General features: G+C 35.8%; 1 protein-coding gene and 1 non-coding gene across 2 annotated transcripts in view; both read left to right on the plus strand.

Annotated features, from left to right (window-relative positions):
- Positions 1 to 15,826, plus strand: part of Cipc (Clock interacting protein circadian) — a 439,550-nt gene that overhangs the window by 408,935 nt on the left and 14,789 nt on the right. Inside the window, exons 3-4 of the mRNA XM_069829285.1 lie at positions 9,435 to 9,487; positions 14,386 to 14,795. Of these exons, the coding sequence (XP_069685386.1) occupies positions 9,435 to 9,487; positions 14,386 to 14,795 (463 nt within the window). The remainder of the gene's footprint in view (positions 1 to 9,434; positions 9,488 to 14,385; positions 14,796 to 15,826) is intronic.
- TRNAC-GCA (transfer RNA cysteine (anticodon GCA)) lies at positions 5,150 to 5,225 on the plus strand. The gene has a single exon. It is a non-coding gene; the product is annotated as a tRNA-Cys (tRNA).

Below are 15,826 nucleotides of genomic sequence, written 5' to 3' on the forward strand. Positions count from 1 at the left end.
AACCCTTTTTCCCCTTTGCCTGACAGTGAGTAAAGTAACATTAATATAGTTAATAATTATCTATGGACTTTTTTTACATGATTTATGCAACATAAAATATTAGTATAAGTTACATATATGGTAATATTTGATTAATGTAAATGAAAATAAAAAAAATAGCTATATGTCAGGCACTAAAGAATAGTTTTAGCTATATAACAGTGAAGAAACTGTGGCTCTATCTTAAAAACTACATGAGCTATCATGTTTCAAGTTGTATGTCAAAATTATGAACAAAATAATTTTTGTAAACAATATTTAGACATAATTTCAAGGGATCTGTTCACTTCATCCTCTTTCTGGTACCATTCTCAATTGTATAAAAATTTTACAGAGCAAAATTATGCAAAACAAAATTTTTTGTATGTAAAGGTGTACATATACCTTAAGGCTGTTATTGTATTGTTACATTTTTAATTAAACTTATAGTTATAAAATAATATTGTGAATGAAATGCTGGAGAATTATTAGACTATAGGCCCAGAAGAAGAACTTCAGAATGACTTGAACGTTTTTGTTATCGGACGAAATATTCCAGTGATTGTAGTAACTTTCTTTATGTGAAATTTGCATGAAAATCTGTTTGTAAGAAAACGTTCTTTGTGTGCTATTAAAAATGACCAAGTAGATTAAAAGTTGAAATAACATGACGACTTCTCATAGCGTTCAGTAATTAAATTTAATAGTCTGAAATGGTTTTATATTAGTAGGCTGGAAAATAGGACAGTTGAAAGCCACGACCTACTTTTATGTCTTTCCAGGAATGCCCACTTCCATTAAAAGTTACATTCATTCCTTCGAAAACTGAACTGAGCTCAGTGGGGAACTCTTAATGAGTTCATGTGGAAACCTTCTCTCAAACTGCGCAGGCTATATTGTTAGATCTCAACAGCAGTTAGACAAATGAGTACAAACATTTAGTTGTCCACACTAACAGTAAGGTGTGAAATTGAATCTTGAATAACGTACTGTCTGTCCAAGAGGGTATGTCGCAGGTTCGTCGAAACGGGGGAAATCACGTGACAGTTGCTTTTAAACGGGGTCCTTTTCTTTAAATTGTTTTAAGCAGTGGTATAATATTACGTAGACTTGCAATTTTGTACAACAAATATTTTCAGGAAAGAGTTTAACAATCGAGCCACTAGCCTTTACAGAGGAGCCAGCAGAAACGGGTGGGGAAATCGGGATGCGACATCAAAAAAAGAGTAGCCCCTCATTCTCTACCTTGACCCTGAGATGGCGAAGCGCGTCGCATATCACATGGCAGGATAGGCATTCGCGGTGGTTAACCCAATTACTTTAAGGACGCACCTTTGTTTCTTAACGCAATATTAAAAGTACATTTTCACGCCTTTACTGCTAGTATGGGGTACAGGTTATCGGACTCAACATGGTTTTCAAACTTCTTAGGTGGGCTGTTTTGGGATCAGGCATTAAAAGATGGTGTAATTGTAGTGCAATAACCTCGAGCGCTCGCGACCGACCGAGTAAACGTTTCAACCAGAGTTGCCAGATAAAGGAAACGCAACCGTCGTACCAACTTATGAAGAAGGTCGTACTTGAGCATAAAATTGTCGTACATTAAATCATTTCACTATTTTTATAGATAGTGCGCACAAATATATTTCACATAACACCCTAAAAAGTGGTTCATAGGCCTATAAATACATTTATATAATTCCACCACAAAAATTTAGTTCCAAATAGGAATATTACAAATTACTATTGTTCACATCCACAATGACAGTCAACATCCAGCTTCCATTTATTCATCCATTACTAATTATAATTGATATCCACAATGACATTTAGCATTTAAATTACAATTTCTTCATCGACACTGTCATCCCGTAAGGCGTAAAGCATGCACGATGACGCTTGGTCGGAAACATTACTACGACATTGTATATTGAAAGTCAGCAGAATCTGTATCTTTGACCTGTGCGACAGCAGATATTTAATATCAATCAATGCGGCAGCTGATGATTACATCAAATTAATCCACTGCAGGCGACTCAAACCCAACATCGCTAAAATGTCGGCGCGTTTAGACTTCTCAATCCTACTGCGGTATTATTTCATTGATAAAATACTTTCAATGTTGAAATGCAATGAAGTTAGCAGATCTCTGAACTCGTATTACTTTCATATAACTGCACCGTACATGAAACCTGGAGCTCAAGATGACGAATTATGATTTACATGACAAGTGTAGTCACCATATTGATTTTCAAAACATCTTTTATCCCTTTAAAGCGTGTTTCTTTCATATTAGTCAATGACATACTGAATAAAGAGAAGTTGTCTAAACAGGGACGAATTAACAGTTAATTTTATTTTAATTATAGGCTAAAGTTTCAAAATAATTTTGTCCCTTCAGAAAAACAGCCGTACAAAATGGTGTACGACATACAGTTCGGTCGTACCTCGTACAATTAGTCAAAATAGTCGTATGCGTACGACTATAAGTCGTACGTATGGCAACCCTGGTTCAACCGGTCGGTTATAAATTCTCGACTGCATACGGGCTATTCCATCTCAAATCGACCGAAATACAGAGAAAATTGACCTTGCAATTTTTAAATACAATGAAACTTTTTCTGTCCGTAGACAACTGTGATACAATGCTTTGTGCAAAGTTTGAGGTCTCAGAACTTCATAGTGTTTAAATTAAAAATATTTAAATTTATCGTATTTTTATAAAATTAGCAACTTTAAACTGTTGTGGCTCCGAAATCCTTTCACCCAATGATCAAAATCATGGTTTATTTTGATGCTGAAAAGTTAAAGTTTATATTGACATATAAACAGTTTTTCTTACTTTTTATGGAAATGGAGAAATTTAGATTTTTCTTGATTAAGACGCCTTTGCCCACGAAAAAATATTTTAAAAATATATAATTAGATTCCTCATTGAAAGTACAAATAAACACATATTTTTTACTGGTGCAACGTTGATAAGAAAGTATTGAAATATCAAATAAAGAAAATAAATAGTACGCGCGTGAGCTAACCAGCTGACTGTGAGGCGGGAGCTAGGCGAGAGATGCAAGCCCAGGAGACAAATACGTGATGTTTCGTCTAGTAGCGCATAGCTGGGCTAGCTTTATCACAGGTTTTCATAAACACAGGAGTAAAATGACGCCCAACGCTCGCTTATCTTCATCTATCGGTCAGTGCGTGCGTTAATGAGCCGTTCAAGTCTAGGCGTGTGAAAATAATTTATTTAATACCCTCAAAACTTATAGCCGTGCCACTAAGCAAACAATGCCGAATCCCTCTTAATAATGCAAGGTTTTTTTCTCAATATTTCTTTTACATTTTTACAGATTGGCAAAAAGCCTAAAAATAAGTAAAATCAGATTATCTGTCTGTCTGTGTACAATGAAAATAAGGATTACTTCTTAACATCACCTACCAAATGTCAGCTTCAAAATGAGCTCCCGTTCAATGTTCTGAAGTAAACGGTTCCAGAGTTCTGAGCGCTGAAAGAGGCTTGTTTTTATAAAATACGCAAAATTTGTCGCTCAACAATACGAAAACCGTTTGACTTTCTATAGTATATTTTTTAAAATGCACTCTTCTCAGCACCTTGTATAAGTAGGGAAAAAATTAGAGTATAAAAAATGCGAGGTTTTTTACTGATCGATTTCATATGGAATAGCCCATGCCGAGGTCTAATACATACACAGATAACAGTAGTCGCGAAATTTGAACAGGTTCCGCTCCGCGCCTGCGCGTATCTGTGTGCCGCTGGATCGTGAAATTGATTTGGCGCAGCCGGCTGGCTGACTGGTAGCGCAAAGGCGCCCTTGAACTTGAGTGAGCTGTCGGCCGGTCGCTTATTGATTTAAGGGCGTGCGGAGAGAGAGGAGAGATCGCCACAAATTGAAAAATGATCAAGATGAACAGGCTGCTGCACTATAGCGCAAGAAAATTGCCAGAAAGCTTGAAGAACTGCTGTATCTCCCACATAGATCAGACTCAATAATCAACTAAATGACAGTTTTATTCATGCCAAGCGAAATACCCTGACCCACATTTCACCACACACGTTAATTCTGTTATACCTTTTATAGTAGAACACATCTCAAAAGAAAGCTTTTCTGAAACGGGAGATCCATGAAAATAAATAAATGTAAATAATTAATTTTGAACCCTTTTCTTTTGCGTAGTTTAAATTAAAGGTCAATGTATAATACGTTCGTAGCTATAGCTCTGTGTATAGCGAAAGCGCTTCTCAACCAAATGGTCCGTGGTTCGATTCCCTATGTAGGCGAAGATTCCACTGGGTGTTTGTCCCCTTTTCTTACCTTGTCCTCTGACGTCTCTGTAGTGGTCCTACATCGTACTGATTTTATGGTCAAAGAGGCCCGTCATGTGTAAGAGCATTGTTCGTCCAAATAAAGACCAGTACATCTAGTATGTAGATGATGATTTGGCTCCTCAAAAATATGGATGATTATTATTATTATTATTATTATTATTATTATTATTATTATTATTATTGAAATTTAAATCCCGAAAAGACAAAGTATATGATTATGTCTCGTGACCAGAATATTGTACGAAATGGAAATAGAAAAATTGGAAATTTATCTTTTGAAGAGGTGGAAAAATTCAAATACCTGGGACCAACAGTAACAAATATAAATGATACTCGAGAGGAAATTAAACACAGAATAAATATGAGAAATGCTTGTTATTATTCGGTTGAGAAGCTTTTATCATCCAGTCTTCTGTCAAAAAAGCTGAAAGTTAGAATTTATAAAACAGTTATATTACCGGTTGTTCTTTATGGTTGTGAAACTTGAACTCTCACTTTGAGAGAGGAACAGAGATTAAGGGTGTTTGAGAATAAAGTGCTTAGGAAAATATTTGAGGCTAAGAGGGATGAAGTTACAGGAGAATGGAGAAAGTTACAAAACACAGAACTGCACACATTGTATTCTTCACCTCGCATAATTAGTACATCAAGTATTCATGTATGAGGTCTCGCCCACTTCATTAAATATTACACGACTCATATGAATTAGTCTATTGTATTATTACTATTAAATACGAGAAAATAATATTACGAGAGGGGTTCGGCCGGCGCCGTGGATCGTGTCCCGGCATGGCTCAGTTGGTAAGAGCGCTCAGCGCGCAGAGCTGAGAGGTCCTGGGTTCGATTCCCGGTGCCGGTACGAATTTTTCTCGTATTTAATAGTGACATAATTAGGAACATTAAATCCAGACGTTTAAGATGGTCAGGGCACGTATGTGCGAATCCAGAAATCATATAGAGTGTTAGTTGGGAGGCCGGAGGGTAAAGGACCTTTGGGGAGGCCGAGACGTAGATGGGAAGATAATATTAAAATGGATTTGAGGGAGGTGGGATATGATGATAGAGAGTGGATTAATCTTGCTCAGGATAGGGACCAATGGCGGGCTTATGTGAGGGCGGCAATGAACCTCCGGGTTCCTTAAAAGCCAGCAAGTAAGTAAGTATTATTGAAATATTGACATGAAATTGAAGTTAAATGCAATTTTTAACTTGTTTTTAAGAAGTATCGTGGGATTCGTCTTTGTTTTACTTTCTGTTTTATTCTTAGAATGTAGGCTTTCACGGCCGGCGTTGATGGGATGCGTATTTTCCGGGCTAGAGGGCCGTGGTCTGTCGGTGTTACAACCAAACGTTTCGTCCACTACTCCGGTGGACATCTTCAGTGGCGTGGTACACGTGTGCGGAGAGATCTGCTGTGTGTAACGTTTGGTTGTAGCACCGACAGACCACGGCCCTCTAGCCCGGAAAATACCCATCCTATTCTGTTTTATTGTTTTGTATTTTATTAATCTATTTTGAAGAGACTAGAGCCCTGTATTTACTAATTTCTCTCCAGCGCACAGTGGTCTAAAATCCATATTTAGGAGGACAAATGGAGAAAAATGACATGTAAAAAAATGAAATTAAACCTTTAAATTATTTTTCCTATATAACTGAGCAACACTGAATTGATAATCTTAATCAGCGGAGGTGGCTGCATAGCGAGATAAGAAGACGGTAACATGCCACATTTCGCCACCCAAGCATTCTTACTCAGCAAGCGCCGCGAGTCTACCGTTTTCCTTGTGCTGTATCTCTGTTGTATTTGTCAACATGTCAAGTAGTTCTTTAGGTATGTAACACTGTTTGTTTGTGTTACATTTAATGTTATTATAGCATGTCAAATTAGCATGAATGGACACGGGACAAAATATAAATATAACCATTGAGTGCAGACTTTGCTAAGGTAGAGGGAAAAAAAACCCTTTGGTTCGTCCAAAAATGATTTTTTTTTCACTTCCTCCACTATTTACTTCTATTTTAAATATAGTCTTAAGGTGCGCAGATTTGCGGAAGTAATTTATGAGCACTATTCTTTCGAGGTGCAGTAGTGCAATTTTTCTCGGTTGCAATTATTTCAATATCTGTGAACCGAATCTGCTTCCGCAGTATAATTCAGGGAATTCAAGATGACAGCTTGTTAATTATAAGCTTCTTGAGTGTCCAAAAGGTGCAATAGTACCTAAAATGTTACATTTCCCCCCCATAAGATTTTGTCTAAATGCATCCCCCTGTAAGGAGCACTTCTGCTCATACCAACGTAAACAGAGTTTGTACACAAAACAAATGTACTAAGTGTAACTACTGTATAAAATTTCATAAAAATCTGTTAGATAGGACAAAAGTTACTAATTTTGTCTAATCGCGCCCCCCTATAAGGGGTAGTTACACTTAGACCAACGTAATGAGAGTTTTTATACAAAACATACATGCTACCTGTAAGTATTTTGTAAAATGTCATAAAAATCTGTTAAATAGGAGAAAAGTTACTAATTTTGTCTAATTGTGCCCCCTAAAAGGGGTAGTTCTCGTTATACCAACGTAATCAGAGCTTGTATATAAAACATATATGTTCCTTGTAACTGTTTTGTAAAATTTCATACAAATCTATCAAATAGGAGAAAAGTTACTAATTTTGCTTAATTGCGCCCCCCTATAAGGGGTAGTTCCCCTTATACCAACGTAACGAGAGCTTGTATACAAAACATACATGCTACCTGTAACTACTTTGTAAAATTTCATAAAAATCTGTTAAATAGGAGAAAAGTTACTAATTTTGTCTAATTGCGCCCCCTATAAGGGGTAGTTCCCCTTATATGAACGTAATCAGAGCTTGTATACAAAACATATATGTTCCTTGTAACTGTTTTGTAAAGTTTCATAAAAATCTGTTAAATAGGAGAAAAGTTACTAATTTTGTCTAATTGCGCCCCCACTATAAGGGTTGGTTCCCCTTATACCAACGTAACGAGAGCTTGTATACAAAACATATATGCTACCTGTAACTACTGTGTAAAATTTCATAAAAATCTGTTAAATAGGAGAAAAGTTACTAATTTTATCTAATTGCGCCCCCTATAAGGGGTAGTTCCCCTTATACGAAGGTAATCAGAGCTTGTATACAAAACATATATGCTACTTGTAACTGTTTCGTAAAATTTCATAAAAATCTGTCAGATAGGAGAAAAGTTTCTAATTTTGTCTAAATGTGCCCCCCCCCTATAAGGGGTAGTTTCCCTTATACCAACGTAATGAGAGCTTGCATACAAAATATATATGCTACCTGTAACTACTGTGTAAAATTTGTTAGGTAGCTGAAAAGTTATTAATATGTCCCGCTAAATTTGCATTCTAGACCACTGTGCAGCGTGAGAAAGCGATCATGAAGTCGACACTTAAACCTCTACCAGACTTCATTAAAAAACGAAATGTGTGCATGTAAAATAGTCGACAGGGATATACGGTACTTTTCAAATAGTCTGTCAGTTCCGCATAATGTTCAAAATGTGATTTGCAACATGAACTTTGCATAGAAGTTCGTTTTCTAGTTATGGTGTTCTAGTTAACATACCGTAATATTATTATCAGTAAATTTTATACATTTATCTTCAAGAGTTTTAAATTGTAAAATCGTTTATAAAGTATCAGTTACAGATAGAATAGCGGAAGTTTAAAGTCTTAAGAATACAGTACTAGTCATAAAATAACCGTGGTTAGGCACATTAAGTTGTAAAGCCGATGAATGCTTGTTCACAAGGTTGATAAGTTAATGAAGTTCAGTGGAAACGTTTAAAGATCGTGATTGAAAACGTTGGCACCTAACAGCAAATTGAGAACTTCCGTTGAGACTGTCCATGGCTAGAGACCAAAGCCTTTTGCGCAACTGATGTCAGTCTCTTCTGTGACGGCGATAAATCGAATATCTCATATCAGCTTTAATATATCTTCAGCGTACAGACTTATACTTCACACGAAAATGTTTATATAATGGCATTTAGCACATTTATTGGAATAGTTTATTATGCAAAATTCTTCATTGACTGTCACAGTGACGGTAAATCAAGGATTTTACATATTAAATTATTTATACAGCGAGGTGACCATAGGGATTTCAACACTAAAATTTATACAGGGCTTTCATTTCAAAACTTTCCAGTCTAAATAACTATTTAAATTGAATTCAATTTAAACAAAAAATACGTCAATTTAGATATTGAGGGGGGAAAGTCTGAAATCAGGCTTAAATGCATTTTAGATTTCACCTCCCAACCTCCCCACTCCCTTTATAAATTTCAAATGGACTCCTTATTTTTATACTGAAATATGAAAGAGTATCGAATTGTTTATACACCTCATTCATTTATTTCACATCTTTTGTTTTATATCGTTGCCTGGCAACCTCGATTGTTGTTACTGTTGATTAGAGCTGAAGCTACAAATACCACAGTCTAGTACATACAGTCACGAAGCTTGAGTTGTTGAGGGTACTAGGAACAATAGACTGTGCCGGTACTATTTCACATTGTCTGTGATGAGGCGATAGTAGCGATCCTAGTGGTTAGCAACTATCTCTGGATGCATATTCCCTACGTATTGAGCTTCGTAACTGTATATACTAGACTGTGCAAATACCATTGAACATTTCTTGCAATAGTTGTGTTCGTGTATTGTCTGGGAATGGTAGCCTACAGATGAAATATATAATTTTAGTAAAAAAATCAGTCCTTATTTGAAATGAAAGACAAAACTACTATTGTCTATTATGTAAAAAAAAAAAAAAATCATTTGAAATGGTACAGATTTTATGGAAAGAAAATTCCTTCACAAGAGAAATAAGGCCTCAGATTTTTGCATAAAAACCGTGAGATTGCAGGGACCGAGGTTTTTTTTAATATGGATACGAAAAAATATAACTACTATAATTTCTGCAACAGTCAATGCAGACTACACTATTATAACATAATATTATGAAAGAAGGTGATATTTTGAAGTGTGTTTTTATATGCATTGTTTTTTTTTTTTGTTACAGAGGGCGGCCTGCGGGTCAGGAGAAGACCTCATCGGCCTCCTAGGAGCAACAAGGTGAGAGACTCACTGTGGGACTCGCCCAGGGGCGTACGCAATGGGGGATGCAGGGTTAGAACTCTCCCCCCTTGAACTAAAAAAAAAAAAGACGTATTTAGATTTGAATTTTTTTAAATCCATAATCGCTTTCCCTTCTCTAATTTTTCACTGTTAGACTAACAAAATCTACATCGACATAAGGCATAGTCCTCCAACTCCTTCAATATATTCATCATGCTAGTTTCATTCTTCATCTTTGGTGAGTTTCATGTTCCATTATTATGTTTAATTAAATTTATTTCAATACATTTTGTTTCCATGTATTTTCCTGTTATGTAAAGTGTCTTACCTATCATATACAAGTAACTGTTGACTAAATATACTATAAATGATTATTGTGTAAGTGTAATAATGACACAAGCGTTTTATATTACAAAATTAAACAGAAGTTAAAATTTGTTAAAAATTGCATAGCCGTGAAAATATTATATTTCAAAGATTTTGTAAGGATATGAATAAGTTATAATATTAATAAATATACCGTTATATAATAATAATAATAATAATAATAATATCGGTAAAATTTAAAATACCGATAATGTAAATTGTAAACAATTTTAATAATAACCTTCCCCTTGACAAAATCCTGCGTATGCCACTGGACTCACCTCACCAGCCCTGGCCGGAGGAGAACATCACAGGAGAAGCTGAGAGTGGGGATGTAGTTGAACTGATAAGAGGTGGTGGCAGGCTAAAGGTGTGACCATTCAGCTATCGCAGGTGTTAATATAATGTATAATGATTCGTTAATGTTTTTAAGAAGCTTGTACTATATGTTATCAATTCGAAAGCTGGCGAATAGGAGCGTGGTTTCAAGTAGCTTTGGAGTGAGTAGCAGTTGATGCAATCGTTTTGCATTCTTCATAAGGCCGGTGGGTTGAGTCCCTTATAATACAGAGTCAACTTTTGTAACAAACTGTTAAGTACTTCGTCGTCATACGAAAATTTTGTGACGCTGTAAGAATTCTGTTTCGAGGCATACATGTAAATAAATGTTTCCAGCATATCTAACAGCGGCGAAGTGTGCTGTACTAGGGTAAACAGTAGCAGTTTGGTTTATCTTACCATCATTACTGAATATTTGTGAATAATATGTGAATCGGTTTTTTTTAAAGGGCGTAAGTCAGGAAAAGTAAATTTATGGGAAATTGAAAAAAAAAAAAAAAACTAACTTATGTTAGAGGAAAACTACTTGGAAATACATAATCCGGACATGTGGCCTGATAGTCTAGGTTACAGTTGTTGATTTTTAAAGTAATTTTACGCATTATTACGTTTTATTGAGAAAAAAACCGCCTTAAAAATCAATTTTATAACAAGTAAAATCAAATAATATACAGATATTTTCGTGCTATTCTTGAATTACTTTACTGGAAATCATACATAATCAACAAACAGAATGTATAATAATTATAAATGAAAAAAAAAAAATAGGAAAATATATCTTTTCACTTGAGATGTAGGCACTACTGTTTTCCAATCATCATACGTTGCATTACTGTCTATAGGCCAGCTGAAAAGTTCTTCATAAAATGCCGTATGCTCACTTGAGATGTAGGCCCTACTGCTTCACTTTTTCCAAGTCTTGCACTTCTTTCCGTTTTATTGGCACTTTTCCTGCTGGGTAGACTGGGCTTGTTGGTGAAGGAACAGATTCTCGCAGAAGTGCCATGAAGAATGCTTGACTTGCTAATTCATTGATACTACTAGATACTTTGATGTATCCAACTCTGCCATGTGTATTCTCAAAGTGGAATAGGTTACACATTGCAAAACTGATTATTTCATTTCTTTGTTTGTTCCTTATTTCTTCAGAAACAGCAGTCTTTTTGTAACATTCCTTCTGTTTTCAGCTGTTCCCACTCAGTCATCACTGCCAATTGAATAGTTTTGAAACGATGCATGTCTTTGACTACTAGGGTTGCCAACTTTTTTGAAGGAAATACGGGAGACGAAGAAATCGACAAAATTTCATGTAGAAAATGGACAAATTATTCTATTTAGTTATTAAAAAAACAACTTTATTCTACACTTCGGCAGCTAGACTTAAATTAAGAGTATTTTGAGACAGATTTTGTGTCGCGTATTAGTTGAAGACGACAGCAGTTTTCAGCTTTGATTTCATTAAATGTGTCATGCTCTTGTTTCGAACGTCTGTCAAATTATTGTTCACGAGGTGAAACACCCTCTTTGAATGAGCATTACTACTTGGTATGCTTAGAACAAAACTAGCTAGTTTTTCCAAATTTATAAACACTGTTTGAGCACTAAAACCCATTCTTGGCAAGCATTACGTTCTATAAAGACTGCACATTTTAATGCATCTCTTGAAGAACAAAATTCATCATACAAACAGTCATCATTCACGGCAAAATAAAATGTTTAGAATTACAATTGTTACATAATGCAAAAGTAAGGGAGAAAAATGCTCGAAGATAAGAAAAACACGGGAGCCGATAATCTGTTAAAAATTAGGGGAAATTACGGGAGATCCCAAGAAATACGGGAGGGTTGGCAAGCCTATTGACTACTGACCAGTGTTGCCATATTTAGCGATAAGTCGCTGCTAAATCTAGGGAATTTTGGATCAGTCTCGGCGACAAATTTTGTAAAATACGATTAGCGACTTTTCTGCTGATTTTTATATTCTTCCACTTTTTCCTTTCTTTTAAGTTAAAATATTCAACTGAAGACATGCACTTCTTAGTTTTAGAAGAGGCGCGGGTGCATGACTGAGTCGTCTAATGATTCATACATGAAAGCCCTGATCTCATAGTAATATGTGGTCAGTGATCAGGGTGAAAGATGATTTCAATGATTCTCACAGATTAGGTCTCTCTCTCTCTCTCTCTCTCTCTCTCTCTCTCTCTCAATGCTACTGCTCCAACACCCATAAACGGTGGCAACTTTGATTGTCACGTGACGAATCGTGAGCTCCAACTAATTCTTGGTTCTTTCTCGCAATGCGGAGATTTTCCACTCCGAACCGACGTACGGCAATTGAATTTTGGAATTTTGTGCCGACAGTTCGTGTGAAGCAAATGAGACTAGTTTTTGCTGGTTTTAATATATTTTAATATATAATATTTAAAAAGTGTTAGGTTTCGCAAAAAAAGTTGCGGTCAAAAGCTTGGGTGAAAATTTCCACACTTAAAATTTGCCGGAAAGTGTAGTGTCAATGATTGGATCAAGTGCAGTGTATTGATAATCAGCTGTTCCCACAACTTACACCTCAACATCACAGCCGTCAACAACACAACCAGACTCCGCAGAAGAGGGTGACGACGAGGAAATTATATTTTTCTCCGCATATGTATCTTTTTCTTATTTTTATTTAGTGATATTTACTAATTTTTAGCGACACATCTGGGGATTTTTTAACAAATTTTGGAGAGATTTAGCTACTTTTTGTTGAAAAGTTAGCGAGATTGTAGGGCGATATGTTGGCAACAGTGCTACTGACCAATTAAAACAAATTGTGATTTTAACTTGTCTGTAACAAGCCAACTAGACTAGACGCCAGTTCGGAAAGCGGTCGGCTGCTAGCTTTTGCGTCGAGAGAGACAGATAGTGAGAGAAAGGCAATGTATAGCATTGCCACATCGTACTTCACGCGCTCGCGCAATACAAGTAGCTGAGGAGAGAATTTTCAATTTTAAAAGACAATAATGACCTTAGCCGTTGATTACTGCAAGCATGACAAACCTTTTATCAGAACATTATCAAATCTTACGTTCTATTAATAATGCTTATACCAAGTTTTAAGATTTTCATGTGCGATATTATTATTATTATTATTATTATTATTATTATTATTATTATTATTATTATTATTATTATTATTATTATGTTATCACACAGTTTTAATACGAAATGTATACGGTGTATTACTAGAAAAATGATACACTATTTAAGTAGAAATTGTATTTAGGTCTATTTCTAGGCGCAAATTATTTTAGCTAGTTAAATACTCTAAAACAATAACTACGAGTACCATGTTATGTTGTTAAATTTTGGTCACATTTAATATAAATTAGGATATATTAAGTACCTGGTTTTAATCGAAGTCGCTGATTCCCTCATCACTCCCGTCGGATTCTTCAGAGTCGGATTCTCGAAGGTACATATCTAATACTGTACGTCGCAGCACACTTGTATTAAAACCATCTAATTCAGAGACTGTTTTTTCACGACGAGGATGTTTTCCAGGAGAACGAAACGTGGCAGTTCCGCTCACATTAAAAGATTTGTTTTCTTCACTAACAATTCTTTGCAAGGTTCGCAAACCCACACCACATGCTTCTGCAGTCGTCTCCTGCGCGTTGGCAACGTTGCGGCCAGCACCATGATGCCCGGCAGAGTTCTGCTTGTTAATGTTTTTAAAATAATTATACACCTTAAACACCATTTCCCGCGCCTGCCTGTGCAGTACTTGTCTTTTTATAGTAGCTCCTTCCATTTATTGATCTTACACATACACAGTATATGTTAGTTTTACTTATTCGATGTTTTAAAACACTCACACGTGAACAAAGTAACTCGAGAAGCACTTGTTACTGACTGATTCTGATTGGTTCTCCTGTTCAAGCTTGTGACGTCACATGCCATACAGGCTACGACGCATCTAGTAGCCGTCCGCCTTCCGAATTGCCGTCTAGTCTAACAATGTTATTGGCGCCCTTTCAAGCAAAAACGATGGGTTTATCAATGTACTTTCGAAACTACGATAAAAATGAAAATATAAAAAATGTTGACTTACGCCCTTTTAAAAAAAATTCAATTCATATAAGGTAAACAAGTCAGTAATGCGTCTCTTCAACATGAATTTATTTACATTTATGGCTTACAATTTGCAGGAATATCGACCTCGCGGGAGTGTGTGGCTACAATCTCCACTGATGGGGTTGACAGCCGAGGACTCCCGGCAACAAGCCATGTCGAGGGAAGAAGAGGAGGCCAACATTTCCACCAACAGTATCAGCAGCAGTATTGACAGTAATAGCAGTAGCAATGAAGACAGCAATAATACTGTGTACCGCAGTGGTTCATCTGGGGACGAGAGTCTCGACTCTGACAGGGAAGCCAAGTCCTGGAGCAGGGACGAGATCTTGCAACACCAACAGCAACAGTGCCAACGACTTCTGTTGCTGAGGAGACGCGAAGGTCTGCTGGACATCACCATGAGGACCGTGAACCTCATGAGGAGGAACCAACAGCTGCAACACCGTCTAGCTGCTCTCCAGGCTGAGACGAGAGCATTTGTCAGGTTGGTATCACCTGAAAATTAGGCACTAACTTTTTTAAAAATTATACGCCATATCTTAACAATAATTTATATGATTTTACATTTTATATTTTGAGATTATAATTAATCTGAAAATTGAATATTACAAGGAGACCTATTAATCCTTAAATTGGCAATGTATCCTATAGGATACGACAGTTTAATAGGCTATCTATATATATAATTTGAACTGGTAATGGAAATTACGGGAAAACGGCTGAACGGATTTTAATGAGTGACCCCTCATTTTCATGCCTGGCATCCAAAGTTTTTCGGAAAAGTTGTAGTTTTCACTGAAATGTCAATTTTCCTACATAATTCTCCTATTTTCCAAAATCTATCTGTTGTCAGTTTTGAGAACTAATTTTATTGAATCACGGCCGACTTGATTGAATTTGAGAACAAAACACACACTACAATAAACAATAGGCTATTACACGAAGGCATGACCTGCAGGATTGCCGACATATTTAGAGCTCAATTCAATTTGTTATTAAAAACTGATTCTGCAGTGTATAATTTTCTGAGTACAGCTGTGTATTGAATATTCAAATCTACGAAACCTGAGGTGGTTTGATGACATTATTACCATTAGAAATTAAATATTATTATAGTTAATATAATGCGACTCTTTTTCATTAATTGTACATAATATTGATGCTATATTGATGATATCTTAATTTAGATCTTCATTTCTATAATTTACTGAGTGACTGCTATATATAACTACAAAACGTAAGTAAGTTAATAATATTGTTATTAAAAATCAAATATTTTTTACTTATTAACCCAGTGGGGTTGGGTCTTTTTCATATACTTAATGGCGGTGTAGTGTAGACATTGATATGTGTCATTGTCTTCAGTATTAGCTCGAGAGAGCGCAAAAATTACAGTTCTTAAGGAAAAGATATTACTTACTTATAAAATAAGAGGCCTAGAAAATTTTGTAGTCTCCAGATCATTTCAGCAAGATCTCTTAGTAGGATAAAATTATTTTACGCTCTACATTTCAA

Source organism: Periplaneta americana, chromosome 6, assembly GCF_040183065.1.
Source record: "Periplaneta americana isolate PAMFEO1 chromosome 6, P.americana_PAMFEO1_priV1, whole genome shotgun sequence".
Lineage (NCBI taxonomy): Eukaryota > Metazoa > Arthropoda > Insecta > Blattodea > Blattidae > Periplaneta > Periplaneta americana.